The sequence below is a fragment of the Emys orbicularis genome, chromosome 5 (assembly GCF_028017835.1).
Source record: "Emys orbicularis isolate rEmyOrb1 chromosome 5, rEmyOrb1.hap1, whole genome shotgun sequence".
In the NCBI taxonomy this organism is placed as follows: Eukaryota; Metazoa; Chordata; order Testudines; family Emydidae; genus Emys; species Emys orbicularis.
Window position 1 is genome coordinate 61,649,050 of NC_088687.1, and position 21,260 is coordinate 61,670,309.

A 21,260-nucleotide genomic window follows, 5' to 3' on the forward strand; every position below is an offset into this window, starting at 1 on the left:
AAGGCAACAGTGGAGGGAGGGGAAAGGGAGCCAGTGGGTGGAAAGTGGGACTAGCTGAGTAAGGAGATCAGGACCAGTGGGGCTAGGTGAAGAGGGTGGGGGAAAGAGGAGACAGATCTGATGAGGAGCCAAGATGCAGGAGGAGACACCCATTGAACAATGAGGAGAAAACAAAATATTGAATAGCTGCTCATTAAGTGAGCATCATCCATTCTATGCACTGTGCAGGGGTTCTATAGCAAAAATACAGTGAGATCATGTAATTAATGACTATCATAATGCATATGCCTTAAGGTTCCACAGGTAACCTTAATTTCCTATATTTTTAGTGTTTGATTTTGCAAACTGCATTATATTCTTAATGTATTTTTTGTGTAATAGTCTGCAATGGAAAAGTGTTATTTGCTGTATAGGGTGTGAACATTAATTTAATCTGTACTGTGAACAGAAACATTTTAGTTAATGTTAATTTTAAAGAAAGCTCTTTGCTTCAACTTTCATCCTAGTCAAGAGTATTTGGACAACATATGCAGAAGGTGCAAAGCATTTGTGTGCAACCCAAGAGGTGCCTTGATGGGCTTTTAAAAAAATTAATTTCTTCAATATGGTAACAGTGAACCATGGAAACTTCCTGTTTTTTCTTCTACTGCCATTTCAACCTTCTCTCTAGCCCTCTTTCAGAGCACGTAAGTAGAGGAATGTATGCTGATAGCAGCCACAGTTTTTGTGTGGAGAAAATGGAGGGCAGAGGTAGGAGGAGAAAAGAGAGGTACCCCATTAGAAACCACCACTGTCCCATACGGAGCAAAGTAAGAAATCTGAAGCTTTTCTTTGTGGGGAAGGGGGAGACACTTCTGGCCAATCAATGTTCTGTCACTTCACGTGAGAATGAAAGAGAAGTAGCTAGCTGTGAAGGAGGGGGGGGGGGGGGGAAAGAGTATGGGGATTGGGGAGAGAAAAAGGAGTTAAGAGATAAACAGAGAAAGAGGTGAGCCTGTGGTGCATAGGGCTTACAAACCAGTCTTTCATACTAACCTTTGATTCTAATATATTTCACTGTGTTTCGCATCCTTACAAATGTAGTAAGAAAAATGATTAATTTCTTCTTCAGTTAACTTTCCTTAGATTGCACTTTATTTAAAATGCAAGTAAGCTGACCAGAACATTTTTAGTTATTCATACACATATGATGTTTTAAAAAAAAGAAAACTAGTTTCCTTACCATGTAATTTTATATTCTAAGGGAGGCCAGACACTGGTCAGGACATTACTCAGAGAATATATTTGCTTATTTTTCACCGATAGAGGCAGTTCTTCCCTTTAAATTCAGCCTCTCTCTGCTGGACTTATGCAGAACTTGTGTCATTGTGGCTGCACTGCGAATCACACTGTACAAAGTTCTATGCTTCTCAGCACACGACTCTAAGAAGCCTCTTGCAGAGAGAATACTTTGGTGCACTCAGAAGGGTTTTTACTGGTTGCTTTGCATGCTTATGTTTTCATTTGATCTGCTGATAGACTGTACTGGAGACCTTCACATACTTTTTTTTTAAATCCCATCTGAAGAAAGAACAAGGTATCTGACTTTCTCCACACTCTCGTCTAACAGAAAGAGATTTCAAAGCCCATTTCACCTACAAAATATGAAACACACTAAATATTTGGGGCATAGGACAAAAAAAGGAATAAAAAATTGTTTGTAGTCATGCACTGTTCTTTTTGACTATACCTAGGGCAAGGGTAGGCAACCTATGGCACATGCACCAAAGGCGGCACGCAAGCTGATTTTCAGTGGCACTCACACTGCCCGGGTCCTGGCCACCGGTCCTCGGGGCTCTGCATTTTAATTTAATTTTAAATGAAGCTTCTTAAACATTTTAAAAACCTTATTTACTTTACATACAATGATAGTTTAGTTATATATTATAGACTTTTGGAAAGAGACCTTCTAAAAACATTGAAATGTATTACTGGCATGTGAAACCTTAAATTAGAGTGAATAAATGAAGATTCGGCACACCACTTCTGAAAGGTTGCTGACCCCTGACCTAGGGCCTGATCCAAAGCCCACTAAACTCAGTAGCAACACTCACTTAGTCAGGACCTGGGATAAGCAATATTTTTTCAAGGAAAAAATGAAAATGGAAACGGTCAGTTAAGGAACCTAATTTTCTTATCCTATCAGACATAATTACTATAGAAGAGGTGACAAAACAAATGTGAAGTCCTAAAGGCAGTTTGTTGAGGGCCAACAAAACGAGGCTGAAATGTCACAATTTCCCTGGAAGTTTTGAGATCTGCTCTCAAGAAAACATCAAACATAAGGCGATTGATATCAGAAAACTTGAATAAATAATTCAGGCAATAGTATTAATAAGAAATTGGATTAGCTTTCTGATAGATATTTGGAGAAAATTTAGGATGAGATTTATGTATCAGGTGAACCACCCCCTAACTCCTCTTGCATGCTTGAGTTATGGAAGCTTTCTGCCATTTTAATAGAAAATGTATCAGTTGCAAAGGAATATCTCTGATGTTAAAGGCTCAGACATTCAGGCTTGAGGGGGAAAAACAAGCACACAAACAAAACTCATACTTGTGAAAGTCAGGGTGGTTGTGGGAATTCTGGAGAAGATTTCAGAATTTGGCGATTGCCATCCTTTATGAACCTATGTAATTATGGTCTATGAATCCATTAATGTGGTCAGAATTATATATGCTTGAGACTTATTTTCAAAACAATTTTGGTGTTTAGATGGAATAGGGGAAAGGCATACATGAGTACACAGGGCGACAGGAGAGAGAAGGTTTCTGACTTCCATGCTTAACTGCTCTGGTACATCCATGTGGATGACTTTAATGCAGAGAAATTCAGGCTTATCTTCTGAAGATCAGCAACTTGAATGGGCTGCTGGCACAGTAAGGCTAGACTGCTGGTGAGGACTAGACTGCTCTAGTCTAGTGCATTGCTGAGAAAGCCAGTAGAAAGAGTGGCTGGGCTAGGCTGCACTCACACACACACTCTTTCAAGAAGCTGAAAGCAATTCTGAAGATCCACTGGCACTCGTGGTATGGATTACATGGCTCTACAGATGAGTGAAGCCTGGGAAACACTGGTAAAATGGCAGCCTGAACTAGGCCACACTGACACAGAAGAACTAGATGAAAGTCAAAAGGGTTGCAGCATACAGGATCCTCAGCATGCTCTAAAAATAAGGTCAACAGATTCAAATTACTGCAATTCCAATTCATGTCAAGTTCCCAGTACTTTATAGAAGGAAGTTCTCACACTCTGAAGTTCTGTAGTGAAGAGCACTCATCACAAATCTGTTCTCTTAGGTAGAGGAACAGTAAACTGGGGTCAGAATTTGGTGCGATAGCAGCTCAGAGAAAATCTGAACTCAGAGCAGCTGATTGTAAACTGTTTTATCATGGTGGAATGAGCAGGCCTAACCCATGTGTAATGTATAGACCAATGAATACTGATATAAGTAATGTATACTTTTTTTCCAATTAATACACAAATTTGAATGGATTGTGTATGTGACCAAAGTTACATTTACTACTATATGAATAAACTGTATTATTTATACGTGGTCACAAAAGGCCACTTTTTAAAACTGAAACAAAGACACATCTCTGATACGAGTTTACAATTTAAGGCTAGATTTTACAAATTGCAAACAGCCTGGACAAGAGAAGGTGTGGAGCTGCATCACCCCAGGGGGCATGGAGAACAATTCTGCCTCAGGGGAAGGGAGAGAGAGAGAATTCTCCTGACATGCAGGAGGCAGTGTACCCAACTTCTTCAGGAGGTACAGCCTACTTCCCTGCTGCACTGGTCTCACTCTGAGAATTGATGTGAATGGCTGGAGACCTCACCCTCTCCCCATCCCCTTTGGATTGGATTTCACATCTGGGGATGGAGGGAGCGAGCAGGCCAGGCTGTCCTCTAAAGCAAGAGGCTGCAACTGTAGCTGGATCCTACACAGGCTGCACATAAGAGGGACAAGGAGGCTGCTCTTTGTAGCAACTCCTTTCCATCCACAAGGACCAGACACAATCTTGCCCTAAATTAAGCAGACACGGTGATTTGCATGCTGCCAATATGAAGTAAAGTATTTTATCATCAGGATTTTATCAGTTACCTAATTTCAGTAGCATACCTTTTAAAAAGTAAAACATCCAAATAAAATGCCCTTATTTTCATTGATACATACAGTACATTAGAGATGCTCTTTTTCTCAAAGAATAGGCATTGGAAATGAGTGAATTTATTGATCCAATTTTTCCAGTTAAACACACCTCGCATAGCATGTCCACACCTAATTCATACTCTGCAACAATTCAGTACTACATTAAGTCATTTGAAATAAAATGTTTATTTGCATGCAGTAGTAGTTGAGTTGTTAATTTCTCAAATCTAAAACATTCTTAGACTCATTGCAGTTTGTATAAAAAGCCATACTTAATATGCTAGAAATAACAACACAGCAACATTTAAGAGCAACTGTACTGAAACTTAACATGCAATATTTTCCCCCATAAAAATAAACCAGAAGAGGAACAGAACCAACCGGCATATGAAACATAGCACTGGCTTTTTGAACACACATATTATGCACAACTATTTTAAAGTAAATTTTAATAATTAGTCATTTAAATCCTATTGAATATTTAAGTGATACATAATATGCAGAATAAGTGAAAGAATGAGTGCAAGGATTTTATTGTTAGTTCATATCATGTAACAAGTTCCATTAAGGAAGTGTTTATAGACAAGATGTTTTCAATTAAACCGGGGACCACAATGACACACTATTTTAGAGGATACCACATTAATCTCTTCAGGGATGATACAATAGGCAATACGAATTAAGCTTTCCATTTTATTTGCTAATACTATCCTATTATACTGATACTGTTTATTTTCAAGTGCTACACAAAGAATGCTAAAAGAGTATTATTTTTCAAATGCGTCTCAAATAGGCATTACAGGTAGAAGTGTTTTAAATCCAGCTGTTGCATCCTATGAGTATTTACAGTAAACTGCTTGACAGAAGCTGAATATAACTAATGCAAGAGAGGGACAAGATATGAACTGTTAGATCTCATAATGGAAGTACTCCCAATGATCACTAAACACATTTTTTAGATTTTTTTTTTGGTTAGTTTGACATAAAATTGAGTGGAGGGGGGGGGGGTAAAACCTTGAGTATGAAGAAGGAGAAAGCTAATTATCAGTTAAGTCAGGTCAGAGTTTGAATGAATCAACAGCACACAAGCAATGAAAAAACCTGTAGGCATCAGTACTGACATTTCAAATTCACTTCTTCTGAAAAAAACTTTGGAAGCAACTAATATTTGCAAACAAATTTGCAATATGTTTTATCATCAGTTTAAAAGCATTAAGATGAACAATTTTGATTTCTTTATTTTTAAGAAGCATCATAGAAGAAAAAGTCTCACTTAATCAAGAAAAGCTTAATTGCAACTACACATCGGTTAAGACCTCTGATCTCAAAACATGAACATTTCTTAGGGTTTACCAGTGTCTTTAATAATAAAGTGGTAAAACGGTAGCACACATTAATTAAAGCCATATAACACAAATGCTAACTCTGTTTCCTATTGCAACTCTTAAAAATGAAAGATTTTTTATTATTATTTTTTTTTAAGTAGCATAGGTTTTGAAATGGAAGAGAATGTCATAGGGCAGATTTAAGAACAATTATAAAAAGATGGTAACATTAATTTAGAGCCCAATTTTTAGAGAAGCCCAGCATCCACCCCAGTGCACTCAATTTCACATTTGTGTGCTCAGCATTTCTGATAAATAAGGCTCTTTAAAAAAAATGAGAATATACAGATAGCTATACACACATATATAGTGTGTACACACACACACACACACACACACACACACAGACAGAGAGTTGTAATGAGATATATGCAAATATTGAGTACGTTATTAGGCATGAGAGCAAAGGCAGAGTCCCTCCCTCTCATTATTACTGACCACCCTAATAAAAGTTAGTAGTTTTATAAAACAAATTAGTTAAAACAAATGATGCTTAAATTAAAAATAGACGTGTATACTTTGACAATTAGGCTAGTAAATTACTTCTAGTTTCAGTATTCTCCAATTTTGTCCTATTAGTCAAATAAAATGACTTTGGAACCACAGAAGATCTGAAACCTGTAGTAACTTTCACTGAACTGCCTGCTTAAATATGAGTTAGAACAACTCAGCTGATTGTTTAAGTTGACTGCCTTTGGAATGTTGGGTGTCTTTTCAGAAATGCATTTATACTGATTTTCCACATTTGTAATATGTTCTTCAAACTGTGGCTCCCACTGTGGAAAATGTTTTTCTAAAATATTACTATCTTTTTGAGGAACCAATTTCAAAAATTGCATAAATAAAATGTTAAAATAGCCACTAAAAAGATAAAAAATATTTTTACTTCTCTGCATGTTTTTCTTACCTGCAGTGCCCAGGCTGACATGAGCCTAATGAGGCGCACACACAGAAATTAGAATTAACAGGCCAACAGACTTGTGTTCGATCATGCTTATTTTATGAATCAAACAGCTTTTAGTTACAATTGTCTACTATTTTTGAAGAACTCCTATCCGAAAAATGAGTTTAAGTCAATTTACCACCTATTTACCACAAAATGTTCCTATTCACCCTTCAATCAATCAATGCACTCTTAGGTCTGAAACTGATTGAGATCATATGTGAAATAAAATGTGATAAATCTGAAATATAAATGTATTAATCCACTATATACAACTGGTAGGAATACAGCTTTTTTTCCTTATTTACTTATTTATTTTGCATAGGTTAGGTCAGTACACATGCTAGCTTTCAATGTATGTTCTCCGTATACAAGGGGTCTGGGCAATCTTCTTGGTCAAGTGTATTGATCAGTTTTGTTTCTGTGACTACTGCTTACTAAAAAGACTATTTTACCACTGAGCTTAATTAAATGTACAAGTTTACTAACAAAAGAACACCTATCTTGAAATTCAAGATGAAAATTGCACATTTGCAAAAATAAGGTTTTTTTAATTGATTTCAATAAATGAATAATTCTTATTCAGTACTTCAGGAATACTTCTAATGAAATGTAATGAAAAGAGGTAAATTTATTGAAAAGTAGATTTATTTGAAGAAGTAATAAAAAAGAAAAAATATTAATTTTATTTTAAAAAGTGTGAACTCAGTAGCATTTAAGCCGAAGAGTTTAAGCATAATATAAATTCAGATAAATTGGAAAACATTCACTAATTTTGGAAATTAAATGAAAACATACATTACTTTTAATGGGATCAAAATTTTAAAAACCCAACTTTTTTCTTCATAAAATGTGTTTTAGAATAACTATTATTACAGTTATTGAGGCTGTAGCATAAGAGTTTGACAGTCTAGGACTGTCTATATATAAACTCTATCACAACCTCCACATAGTAACATGCTATTTTTATTTTCTGTAACAGTAAAAATGTTATCGCTGTTATTGTGAACTGAAAAAGTATTAGGATTAAACTTTAAGATACCTTTAAAATATTTATATTAAATTAGTTTAAGATCTTTGACTTTCCTATTTAAGTATCTAACAAGTCACATGTGCCAAAGTAGTTCAGAACTGTATGGAATTGATTTTAGCATAAAGCTGTAAATAAAACATTCAGACACTTATTTTTAAGAGAACTTAAAAATTTTACTTAGTTTAGATAAATTGCAAACAACATACTATATAATGTAGTTAACTGTTAAAAGAGGATCTTTGCCATGTTCCATTAAACGTGTACTAAAAAACAAGGCTCCAGGATATCTTGAAGACAACATATGTAGATTTTCAGTTACAAACTGAAGCACAAATATTACTGAAATCAAATTATGTAAGTGCTAGGAGAAGTACCTAGAGGCAACATGCACTACACATTTAAATTCTTCTTTATGGACAGAAATCACCAAAACAAGGCATATTTCAGGCCAAGCAATGCAACTTCAGATTTTTAAGAATTCTATACTTACCCGTCTCCGGCAGAAGGGGAGGCCCTGGGCAATGATGCTGATGCTAAATATCTTCATCACAGTTTGGTGTGGCAAAGGGTCTTTTGTACTTTTAAGATCAACAGGAACCAAGCCATGGTTTATGGTAACTTTTCCTGGTTTTGACATTTTACAGTTCTTGCTTGGTCACAAATCTATTAGCAATGTAAGGCCATTGCTAAAAAATTTAAAAGCAAAATTGCATGATTTCTTTTAAAAATAAAGATTACAAACAGATGAGTCAGCTCCCCACAACCTGCTGCCTTTGTCTTTCAACCTTCTCCTGCCAAGTATCTGGACTTCTCTGCTGCTTAGTGAAGTGCAAGCTATCCCAGTATAGAGAGGAATTATAAACTACTAATGTGAAGGCAGACTGCTCTTGCCAATCAAACAGCTTGGGGGACTTCTCATGTAATATCAGTAAGACACCATCTTCTGTAAGGGGTGCATAAGATTAAAAAAAAAGAAAAGAAAAAGAAAAACCACATCCGCTTTTAGTTTTAACAGCCAAACCCACTTACACAAGGACTTTACAGAAAAATTGAAGACTTGTCCTTTGAGAGGGAAATGGCAAATTCAGTCTTGAGTCACTTCAGGTGTTACCACAGTATCAAGCTGTGACATAGTATACTTTGGGGGAGCATCTTGTAATCCCCATATTCTTTATCTGTATATAATTGTGATATTGTATATAAAGCATTCCATGTGAGGTATCAGGGAAAAGGTTATGATCAGCTGAAAGTCACTGTTCTATCTAAATATGTAAATCTTTAGTGCATATGAAATTATGAGATTGTATTGTATGGTTGTCACTAAAACATGCTGTAAATTGGGGAATCAGCCAGATGATAGCTCCCCAGAGACAACAGCAAGAAAAGTAACCAACGCCGGGGCATGGTGTCAAACAAACATCAATAGCCATTGTCCAACAAGGGAGTTACAATTCAGTGACACACCAGCATGAGGCCACACCAGGGGAATTGTTCAACTCAGCAATGCCCACCAGACATGCCTGGACTTGTGTCCTCCAAGCACATGGGACTGAGGGAATAAAACAGAACACAGGGGGCCCATGGTTGGCCTTCCTCCTGCCCCCACCTATGCTGCAACAACAAGGTCACTGAGAAGACTTAAGACTCCAACAGAGGAGACTGGCTCAGGTTTCAAGGGTGAAATCTATGTACTATGAACTGTAATATCCAGTGGGGTGAGAAAAACTGCTTAATCTAGATGTTGCCCAGTCTACTGGGGTTGAGAGTTTAGACTGCGTGCTCATATTTTATTTTATTTTGAGAAGTAACTCACTTTTTGCCTATCATTTATAATCACTTAAAATCTATCTTTCGTAGTCAATAAATTTGTTTAACTGTTTATCTTTACCAGTGAGTTTGTCTGAAGTGTTTGGTAATCTGCTCAAGTTTACAAAGGCTAGTGTATATCCACGTTCCATTGATGAAGTAGTGAATCAATTAATAAATTTGCACTGCTCATCTTGAGCAGTGCAAGATGGTATATTCCTGAGGTACAGTGCTGGGAGGGACTTGGCTCTGGTGCCTTTCTCTGGGTGATTCCATGAGTGGCTCTGGGTGAAATCTAGCTGGCTGTCTAGCTGCCGAAGCAAAAAAAAAAAAAAAAAAAAAAAAAAGGCCACCTGGACTGTGCCGCCTCAAGAATGGACGGAATGCCGCCCTTAGCATGTGCCGCCCCAGGCACATGCTTCCTCCGCTGGTGCCTGGAGCCAGCCCTGGTGCTGAGTGATAAGAGCACCTGGAGGGGTTTGCTGCTGGTCACTAGCAAGGCATTGAGAGAGACAGCCCAGGCTGCAGAGAGTTCAGCGGGCACAGCGGTCCCACAGTCCTAGGCTGCACCCCAGGGATCCCGTCACAAAAACCTTCAGGTCTTTAAGAAAAGGATTCTTCTTATAGACTTTCAATGTTTAAATGAAGATTGTTGACCAAATAAAGAAAAAGCTAATCTCACAACGTTGCTATTTCTAATCCATAATCTCCATGGAAACCCAGTATTGCCAACCCTAAAAGTTAAAAAAAATCACAAATCAAACTTGAAAAATATATTAGCCCAAAAGTGAGCAGAGGGAGTTTGTGTATGAGCGAGAGACAATTAGTGTTGCCAATTTATTAAGATGATTTTGGCCACCACAGCTGAAGCTCTTGCTGGCTGCCTGAAGGTGTGGCATTTTCCAGTCTCTCCCTAGCCCCCAAATTTCTAATAATTCTGTGTCCCCCTTCACTTCACATCTGTCACAGCCCAGCAATTCATTCTGTCTCATAGTCCCCATATCAATTCTGCCACATCAGACCGTCCTTTAGCTCCCATGTCAGTTCTTCTCACCTTAACGTCATCCACCTCTCCTCAGTGCCCACATCACTTCTGCCCCCTCAACCTCACCTCTGCTCCTCCCCAACCAAGCCAGATGCAGTGGGGTCCTCTTTTCCCCTTTCCCAGGTCTGGTTTTGGAGAGACAGAAAAGGCAGGAGCAGACTCACTTTTCATGGTTGGAGGGGTGGGGGGAGACCCAGAGCCACCCTGAGCTGCTGGTCTCTTTCTGCTCTCTCTTCCCATCCTGTCAAAATAATGTCAGCTCATGAGCAGAGAGGGGAAGAGTTATGCCTGCTTCCTGCAGCAGCCCTGAATGGCTGCTCTTCCCCAGGAGACTGGCAAGCAGGGAAGCCAACCTATCAGAGGGGGTTTCCCCTCAGAAAGGGCTGAAACTTGCAGGAAAGCTGCAGCTTCTCATGCTATTGAAAGTCTGACTCTAGCCTCAGCCAAAATCACCTAGTTCTTCACGAGAACTGGCAATGCAGACCATTATGTTCCAGATTTTTGTAATCAGTTTACTCAAATTATAAAAACATTCAATAGCGAAAGATAAATTTAGTCAAAAAAAACTTTTGCTATGATTTACCATGTTTACATGGTCATTTCTATTCTGTGACAATCCGTTGTACTAAAACATATATTTTGGGTTGTTTTTGTTTTTTTTAATTTTACATGAATTTAAAAAACCTTCCTGAGCAAAATTGTGACAGCTATCTTAATTCTGTGAACACGTCATAGGACATTGTTGATAAAAACAATCACAATACAGTCAAACCTAGTATTGTGTGAAATACAGTGCCTGGTGAAATGATCCTTAAGAAATCTTACGAGTCCCTTTACGCACTCACTTATACACACAACCATCCAATGTTTAACAACGTAAAAGTGAAAGAGAGCTCTGGTAATACTTTAACCCTTCAGGCCTGATACTTTTCCAGCTCAAACTTTTAAAAAAACTGCACAAATGTAAAGGCAATAATGTTTTACCTGCGTATGACATTTTCAAAAGGTCTTAGTTGTTATAGTAGTATTTTACCATAGCACGTAGGAGCCCTAGTCATAGACCAAGACCCTCTTGTGCTAAGTGCTGTACTACACAGCCCCAATGAGCTTACAATCTCAGTATAAGGCCTTGTCTACACTACAGAGTTTTGTCGACAAAAGTTATGCCGCTTTAATTAAAGCACTTCAATTAAATCGCTGTTGCATATCCACACTATGCTCCTTGTGTCGGCAGAGCACATCCACACTTGCAATTCTTGCATCAACACAGAGAGCAGTGCACTGTGGGTAGCTATCCCACTGTGCAACTGGCCACAGGGTGCTTTGGGAAGGGTTTGCAATGCCTCATGGGGCAGGTACAGTGTCACATGATGCAGGTTTTTCAATCCCTCCTTCTATGGTCTTCCATGAGGGGTGCATGCCTGCAGAGCGGTCACAGAGGGCATTGTGGGATACTGGGGGAGGCCAGTTATGTCAGTATAACAAACGGCAGCATCTACACTGATGCTCTGTCGTTTTAACTTTGCCGCAAAAAGCTTTATGTCTCTTGTTGAGCTGGTTTTATTTTGTCAGCAAAACAGCGGAGTTTTGCTGCCAAAAGGAGCTTTGTAAAAGCTGCCTTTTGCTGACAAAATTGTGTAGTGTTGACAAGGCCGAAGACAAGAGAAAACAGATGGATACAGACAGGGGAGTACAAGGAAACAATGAAACAATACTGGTCAGCATAATAGGCAGTGGTCTCTGAACACCAGCAGCCTTGTCAATTTTTTTGTAGGTCTCATGGCAAAAGAGTTTTGAGGAGGCATAATATAGTAGCTTTGCTGATGTTCATAGGGAGTCCCACCCAAGACTGTGGGGCAACATGGGAAAAAGCAAAAAGGCACTTGTTAAGTTTTCAAACAAGTGGGCAATGGAGGCTGGCATCATCACTTTCAGAGTGGATTAAGATAAATAACTTGTTCCAGAAAAAAAAGTGTCCACAGATGGAGTTATTCAGAATAACTACTGCACTTTCAGTTCAGACCCTTCCTTAATTAATTTTCAAGTTTAGACAAGCCCTGAGTTGTGTGGGTGTATAATTCTTTTTGGTTTTGTTGTGTTTTTGAATATGTTATTTCTCTCAGGGATAATACTGACTAGCTGAACCGATTCAAGTTGTCCCAATTCCATTTCTACATATCTGCTTCTCTTCCACTCTCACAGGCTTATTACATACTACTGGACTGCAGATAATGTTATTTATTTCTCATATTATGGACACTAATCCAGAGGACCCAATCAGTATATGGGCCCCACAGTGCTACACAAACACAAAAGAAAAGAATGTTGTTGGCCTGAAAATCTTACAATCTAATTTAAGCAATAAGTGGGTGAAAGAAGCAGAGGAAAATGGAAAGGGGTGGCTCTCTTAACACTGATAGGAATGTGTTATTTATACCAGCCACTAGATATGTGCATACGTGGGATAAATTGAAAATTTGAGTTTTAGTGCTATAAAATGCTGGCGAATAAATGAAAGTAGATTGATCTTCAAAAGCTGCTCCCATTGACTTTCATTAAAATCAAAAAGGAACTTCTTTGAAAATCAGGTCACTTCTATTTATGTACATAAACATTGATTCTGGTGCCTAACTTCAGGCACCTGTGTTTGAAAGTTTTGGTCTCAGTTTGTCATCAAATGCTATCCTGTATTGGTTAGACCCTGTAAAACCACAAAGTTCCTGGACACAGCACTGAAGAGAATCTACTTTGAAATACAGATACATAATAAGTGATAGAACTTTGAACTACCTTTGAATTGAAGAAATAGAAAGTGGATCACTAATAGGGCTCTATAGGAAAAATTTACTTCCTTTGACTGAGTAAGTAATATTAAATGGGCTTACTCTTTCAGCCTAATTGACCAGGAAGAATACATTAAAAACAATACAGTGATATTTCTGAGAATAATGGATTTTGGCTTACCTGTAATTAACAAGCAGCTTGAAATTTTACAGAATCCTCTGCTAGAGGTAAGTAACTTTAGCTACCCGGTTCTGAAATGTTAACTTTAATATTACTGAGAAAATAAAGAAAAACAAAAAAGTGAAGTATGTACTGATGTAGTGATTTTTCCCCCATAAAGAGCTAAATTAATCATTTGAAGATACAGGAAAGTTGAAAAACAAAACAAAACAAAAACACGCTTTTCCCAGAGTTTTTATCATTGGTGAACAGTTGCCCTCAAATGGATAAAATAGAGCATTGCAACATTGTAAAATACAACCTCGCCAATTTTTTATTTTTTGCACACACACACACACACACACACACCCCCACCTCCCTCCCTTCCCATTTGCAATTCGGAGCTATTTTGTTGTATACTTAGTGAGCTATAAGAGAATTCTGGAAAGCCTTAGACTTGTCTGACTGGACATTATACAGAAGTCTTATTCCTTGTCCACCACTCATTCATCTCCCTACAGATGTACAAGAACCAGTCTTTTGACTTTGCTGAGAACAATTCCTGAGAGGAAACCAGCTTTTCATTAGCCAAGCTACCAGTAAGGCTTTCCTACACTAGAAAGTTGTAATGTTTTAAATCTATATAGCTAATGTGGTACCACTCCCACAGTTATGTTGGTATGAAGGTGCTTTATACCAGTATAGCTTGTTTCCGTATAGGCAGGGAAATAGGTAAACTGCTTCCACACTAGAGGAATGGTTAACACCCACCCACAACTGGCATAGTTATACTGCACAAAACCTGTGTGTAGGCCAAGGATAAGTAATGGAATGATCATATCTGCAGTCAAAAGAAAGTAAGTCCCCCTCCCAACACCTAAGGAAAACTATAAGAAAACAGAATAATGACCAGATAGATACTGAAAACCCTGAATTTTTAGATTAAAATTCTGCACATTTCACCCTTAATCATTATTATGGGACCATAATAGGAAAACTGAGCATATGTTCAAACAAAAATAAACGTTTCCATTTCGTAGTAAGCAGTACTCAGTTTGTCAAAAGTAAATGAATGAATGTTCGATAATATTCATTTTTTCTTATTACATCAAGGAAAATACAAATTACGGTAGTTATTCTTTCCACTTTGTGGTTAACTAATAGACAATTTTAAAGTTTATTCTATTTTATTCTTACATTCTTCTTGAATTTTGCCATCACTAGATGAATATACTATATCATTTGTAACTGGGAAGGGACTTTATAAAAATAATTTAATTATTTTAAATCCACAGATCTTCTAGCTTTACTTTATTTCCCCTTCTTGTTTTTATAAACTATTTTAAAGCACTTGTCTTCATTCCTTCATTAAACATTTCAGGAAGTATTTCAGATATGTAACATAAACCCAACTGCATCGTCTTACATTTTACAAATATTCTAGAAATGTCTGGCCAATCTTTATTGGCTATAACATGATTTGTCTGATGATTAAGTTTAACTCTTTGGTCTGTTCAGGGTTCCACCAGCTGTTAAAAAGAACTCCTACAGTTGTTATCCAAGAATTCAGTCGCTGATTACTTATTTATGCTGTGGTTGCACCGTAAAAGAAAACTAAAACAAGCTAAAACAGGTAGACTGGTCATTCAAAACATTATAACAATGGGTTAAAAGGTCAAATCCCTAACATTTGGGGGAGGGAAATGTGAACTTAACAGGAAAAGAAGAATCAATATTCTGTAATATTAACTGTACACACCAAAAATTAAACGTTATGCTCATTATGCTACTTTAATATTTAAACAATTTATATGATTTTCAATGAGAAACTACCTATGTATGCATTCAAGATTCCCAAGACAATACTGAAAATCTTTAATAGGGCATATCAATGTTCATTAGGAAGGGCTACTAAAAAGTAGGGCTGTCAAGTGATTAAAAAAATTAATTGTGATTAATCGCGCTGTTAATAATAGAATACAATTAATTTAAATATTTGTGGATGTTTTCTACATTATCAAATATACTGGTTTCAATTACAACACAGAATACAAAGTGTACAGTGCTCACTTTATATTTTTTTTATTACAAGTATTCGCACTGTAAAAAACAAAAGAAATAGTATTTTTCAATTCACTTAATACAAGTACCATAGTGCAATCTCTTCATCATGAAACAGAGGGTCCTGTGGCACCTTTAAGACTAACAGAAGTATTGGGAGCATAAGCTTTCGTGGGTAAGAACCTCACTTCTTCAGTCTTGCATCTGAAGAAGTGAGGTTCTTACCCACGAAAGCTTATGCTCCCAATACTTCTGTTAGTCTTAAAGGTGCCACAGGACCCTCAGTTGCTTTTTACAGATTCAGACTAACACGGCTACCTCTCTGATACTTTTCATCATGAAAGTTGAACTTACAAATGTAGAATTAGGTACAAAAAAAACAGCATTCAAAAATAAAACTACGATTTCCCCCACTCTTCTCACTATAAAATTCAACCCTAAAAAGGCCTTAAAAGGATGAAAATAACTAGTTAATGTCAGTCTCAATATGTATCGTTCAATAACTCTTTGGTGATATAACTTGCTGTCCCACCACCTTTCATTCAGACTAAAGAAATATTTCTTATATAAAATAAGACAATACACGAAGGCCCTCACTTGCACAGTTCCATCCATTTCTGGAGTTTAACCAATGCCAAAATGGAAGGCTGAACATGCAACTAGCATTAAATTTCAGGTTTATTAACATGTATAAAGAAAATAACTCATTTTGTTGCTAGAGACCTTAAATACAAGACCATTAAATTTTTCTTATTACAACTATAAAATACATATAAAACCTAACAAATGTAATATAACCAATTGTTACACTGGCATTCACATGAGAATGACAAATTAAGCTACATAATCCTTCTCAGCTGGTTAATAGCATACTGCAAAGGGGTGTGAGGCTATTAATAATAGCTCAAAATATGCAAAGTAAAGAATGTCTGGGTTACAGAAAAAAGCAGGTAGCCCAAGAAAGGGCTGACATTCTGGGCTGTCCCAGGCTTTTACCACCTTCCCCTTGATTATATTTTCATATAAACTCTTGCTTTCTTTCATTTGTTCAAGCGTCATTCATTCCTACGAAGTACAATGGTTACCTCTTAAGTAAAAGAAAAAAAAGACTAAAATCTACTTTTGAGTTAATTGTTAACACTTCAAGGAATCAAACGAAACATGTTACTAGGAGTCGCTTCTACATTTCTCCTCCTTACGCCTTATAAACTTTGACAGATTATGGATGATAGTTCAGGCTCCCCAGAGCACAGGAGTCCTGAGTGTACTTGATGGCTGATTTGTGTAATAGTAACAGCAGCTTTTTAAAAAGAAGTTTGGCCTCCATACTTTTGGACAAGTACTGCTGCCTGTGGTCAAAAATGATGTAGCAGGGTGAAAGCCCCAAACCAGTCTTTCAGAACAGCCTAATTTTTGATAAAGTCCAAACTTGAACAGAAGAAGAAGAATCACTCTCGGCTGGAACAATGAGTTTCAGACCCAAAAATCGAACACCTGAGACAGCTACCATTTAATTATCACTTTATAATTATTCCTTTCATCTTCAGGGTTACACTTTACTCAGACTTTTTAATGAAGGTAAAGTACTATATATATTTTTAAATTATATTTGACTGAGGGACAATTGGATAGCTCATCAAATTAGTAAGAGGGGATTCAGCATATGTCACCTCTGAGTAAATAGTTAACCATATTCAGGTCAGCAGCAACCAAAAGTACTTTTCATCAGAGGCACATTCTGTAGTCTAAGTGAAGTGAACGGGTCGTCTCAGTCCAGTTCAAAATGTTAGTGTGATTAAGTCTCCTTCCAAAGGCTGGACTATACAGGAAAAAAAAATAAGACTCTGTTACTTCCTCACAGCTAACAGTATTACTACTTTACTTCAAGTGGCAGTGTCTTTGTGTCGAAAATTATGGGTTTCAGCACTGCTGATAATCTATGGTGCGTCTATATATATATCACCAAGTATTTGTAACACTGTCCATTTTGGCAGAAAGAGGCCATGGACTGAGTGGGTATGATAAAATTTAGTAAGTGTTAACAAAATGATATTTCCATGTCACAGATGAGAACAACAGCCACTGATTCCAAAAACTGAACAACCCTATAATTCAGAATTTGCTTGTTTAGTTTTATGTAAGACATGGCCAAGTAATGAAGTTTGGCTGAGAAAGTCACAGCTTTTGATAAGCCAAGACCAAATATACGAGTTAAGTAAAGACAAGTGACATCTTACATAGAGAAAAAGAGCTGCTATACTGTCAGGTTTGGACGTACTCAACATGGGTGGGAGATCTCTGAATTCCATCAGTAATCATATCATTAACTCCATGCTCTGTCACAAGCTCTTCCAGTGACCAACTGAAGAAACTTAAAGAGGAAGATGGGGGAGCAGAGAAGGAAGAAGGTGGAGACAAGGAAGGGTGGGTTTAATTACAACCATTTCCAACTAACCATGAGAACTGGGAGTAAGAACAGCATCAGTGCCTGATAGAAGTATGTTCTGTGCTTTCCACCAGCAGATTCATGGAATGTATAGCTATTGTCCTTTCTGTGATTGAGAACTAGTGGGACCCATCTGTGAGTTAGCCAATTTAAAAAGAAACTAACAGTGTATTTAAAAAATATACTGATACATACATACATACATACACACACACACACACACACACACACACAGGGTTTTCTATAAAGTCATATATAAACCAAACGTTACTATTTAGTAATCCATACACTAAATTATTTACATTACCAGGTTAGGATGAAGTACAAAAATGTTACAATGTTAAAATTAAAATTTTCACAAGTGATCAGGAAAACTGCAATTTGTGAATTGTTTAAATTATCCACACAATTCGAGAAAAGATACAAACAACTGAATTAAGCATATATTTATCCAACAAACAAGAGGCTTTAATTCACACAGAATAGTTACAAGATTTGTGAGGGGTAAAGTGTTGTACTGGTTTAATATTTCCCACACTCTCTGTATTTTGATGTACGGGTTGAGGTGGAGGTGAGGGGGAAAGGAAGCTAAACTTGCCCAATTGACTCAGTGGTTAAATGTTCACGTGGGTTTTTGGAATTCACAGCAACAGAATAAATCTATACAGAATGTAAGTGACATCGCAAACTATTCTGGCTTTATTGATCATTAATAGCCGCTGATATAAGTAACTTCAGGTACAGCTCAGATACCATATATCACCAAAGAGAACTAACTATGATATTAAATAAATAGTCAAAATGTTTCTTTCCTCTGTGATACACATTAGCTACTTGTTATCCAAGTATTCCTCTGATTTACCTGGAATAGTTTTGCTTCCAAATATGCAGATTGCATGGCACAGAAATGAAAACTGATAGAAAATGTATACCAAAAGGAAAGTTGTACTATGCATAGTCAGGTTTAAAGAAATGTGAATAATACCACTTACTTACCATTTGTCACATGACAACATATATTCAGATAAACTGGAAAATAAATGTTCACAAAGAGATAGATTTTTATACTATTACTTTTACTTTACTGAAACTGACAACAGTAACAAATATGCCACTGGATAAAATATAGTCCTGATGTAGCCATTAAACATAGCTTTGGCCTTCAGGAACCACCAACCCCCCTGCAAGACAATTCCAAATGCAACAGTTTTGCAAGTATATGTTACCACTTCCATCTAAGAAGCAATGAGTTAACTTAATCACATGTTGATTATTGGTTTCATTAAATATATGGATCTGTAAAACAATTACAACTACTAAAAACATAAAGCTAACACTGAATGAATTGTTAGTGATTGTTGTTTCTTCGTATAATGCAAACTCACCAGCAAAAGTTTTACTTTCTTCACACTTCGACTGACCATTTGTATTGAGTTTCATAACAAGTAATGTCAATTTAAGCCAAGTCAGAAAAAGCGAAGCAGTTTTAATCCACACTCTGAGAACAACATCCACTGATAAATACAGCTGTATCACTCCAGTCGAGAGATATTTGGGCTAATGATCACATCAGCCAACAGCACCTGCCACATAGCCAAGAACAACATAAGGAACAAATGGCATTTTTAAGTGGGGCAGAGCTCCCAAATGTATTTGTTAGACAAGCCATGTATCACTGTGTACTTCTTAAGCATACTGGAAATATCCTCAGACTCATTTTCATGATTTACATTTATGAATGTTATTACCATATATCTGTATAATTGATAGGTTTAAATAATCTCACTTGAAATGCTTTAAAAAAAAAGGACAATTGACGCACACAATACTGTTTGTATTCACTACAAGACACTGTTTCAGATAATTAAATTAAGATAAATTCGAATTTGAAGACCACTTTATATCAGACTACTCTGCCATAGCAATCCAGGTGGTGGTGATACCTTCATTTTTAGGTTTCAGTAGGTCTCCACATAGGCCCAGGGAATCAATGTAATGGAAGATTCTAATTATTGCCGCCTTTTCAATAATATTCCATTAAAAACTGGAGATTAGAGACAGTGACGATCTGTGAGATTCTGATTCAAGAGATGATTTATTGACAAAAGTTTAAGAGATGTTAGCATTTTGCCATCTGGAGGAGGTGTTGGCAGTCTCCCCACAAACAGACTAACAGATAAGCTAGAGGAAGAACCACACATGCCTGTCTTGAGTGAATCGATTTTCACAAGAAACAGTTGAGTGAGTCTGGCAGTGACGATCAGAGAAAAATAGAATACATACATTTGAGATTCAGGCTTTGTCATCACAGCAAAAAAAGGTGTGGTTTTACAATACGTTAGCTATCTTGATGTAAACTGGTGCAGACGAGGCACTGTAGCTTTGATCTCGATGTAGGTAGTCAAAGTAAACCCCAGGTGGGGGACATAAAGTTAACCTCAACTAACTGCATGGAAGTAAAAACTGCAATATCTTGTCCAGTAGTCTAGTTCAGTGGTTTTCAAAGTTCGGGTCGCGACCTAGTACTGGGTTGCCTTGCTCAGCACCCAGGGACCTTGGTGGCTGGCCAGTAAAAACTAGTAGTCCCTACCTGTTCTGACACTGCGCTGTGCCCCAGAAACAGCCAGCAGCAGGTCTGGCTTTTATTAGGCTTACCAGTTAACCCAGGGGTTCTCAAACTGGGGGTCGGGACCCCTCAGGGGATCGCGAGGTTATTACGTGAGCTGTCAGCCTCCACCCCAAACCCCACTTTGCCTCCAACATTTATAATGGTGTTAAATATATATTAAAAAGTGTTTTTAATTTATAAGGGGCGGGCTCTCACTCAGATGCTTGCTATGTGAAAGGGGTCATCAGTACAAAAGTTTGAGAACCACTGGGTTAACTAATCTTAACCCTTAACCCCCGGCTGCTGGACGGCCCTGCCAGCCCCCGGCTCCCAGCCCCCGCCGTACGCCGGCCCCCGGAACCCCAGCCCTTCTCCCTTTAATCAGTTAACCATTTAAACTATATCATTTTAATCGTTTAAACGATTAACTTTTAAAACTATATTTACATCCCTAGGACTTATGTCGGCATAATTGGGGTGACACAGCATCTGTGTAGACACTCCATTACTTACATTGGCTGTTAGCTGTCTTGTTAGGCAGGAACCGTGAAATTGACAAGAAAGTTGTGCAGCTAGAGCCCTGCTGCCCCCCCACCCCACTCCCCTGGAGAACTGGGCAGCTGGACCTTGCTCCTGGACCCCCAAGCAGCTTCCTCCCCGCTCCGCTCCCTGCCCGGGAACATTGGCTATCTTGTCAATTACATGGCGGGGGAGGGGAGGGGCAAGTCCCCCGGGAGCCTGTAGGGCAGCAGGGAGCTGACAGTAGAGCTGAGAGACCAGGCTCTCAACTCCCT

General features: G+C 37.7%; 1 protein-coding gene across 2 annotated transcripts in view; it reads right to left on the minus strand.

Moving 5' to 3' along the window:
- FBXW7 (F-box and WD repeat domain containing 7) overlaps positions 1–21,260 on the minus strand; it is a 133,466-nt gene that overhangs the window by 103,127 nt on the left and 9,079 nt on the right. Inside the window, exon 1 of one of the 2 annotated variants that reach the window (XM_065404808.1) lies at positions 8,048–8,194. The exons of the other annotated variant lie outside the window; for it this stretch is intronic. Coding sequence (XP_065260880.1) covers positions 8,048–8,194 — 147 coding nt within the window. Of the gene's footprint in view, positions 1–8,047; positions 8,195–21,260 lie in introns of those variants that run through there. 2 annotated transcript variants of the gene reach the window in all.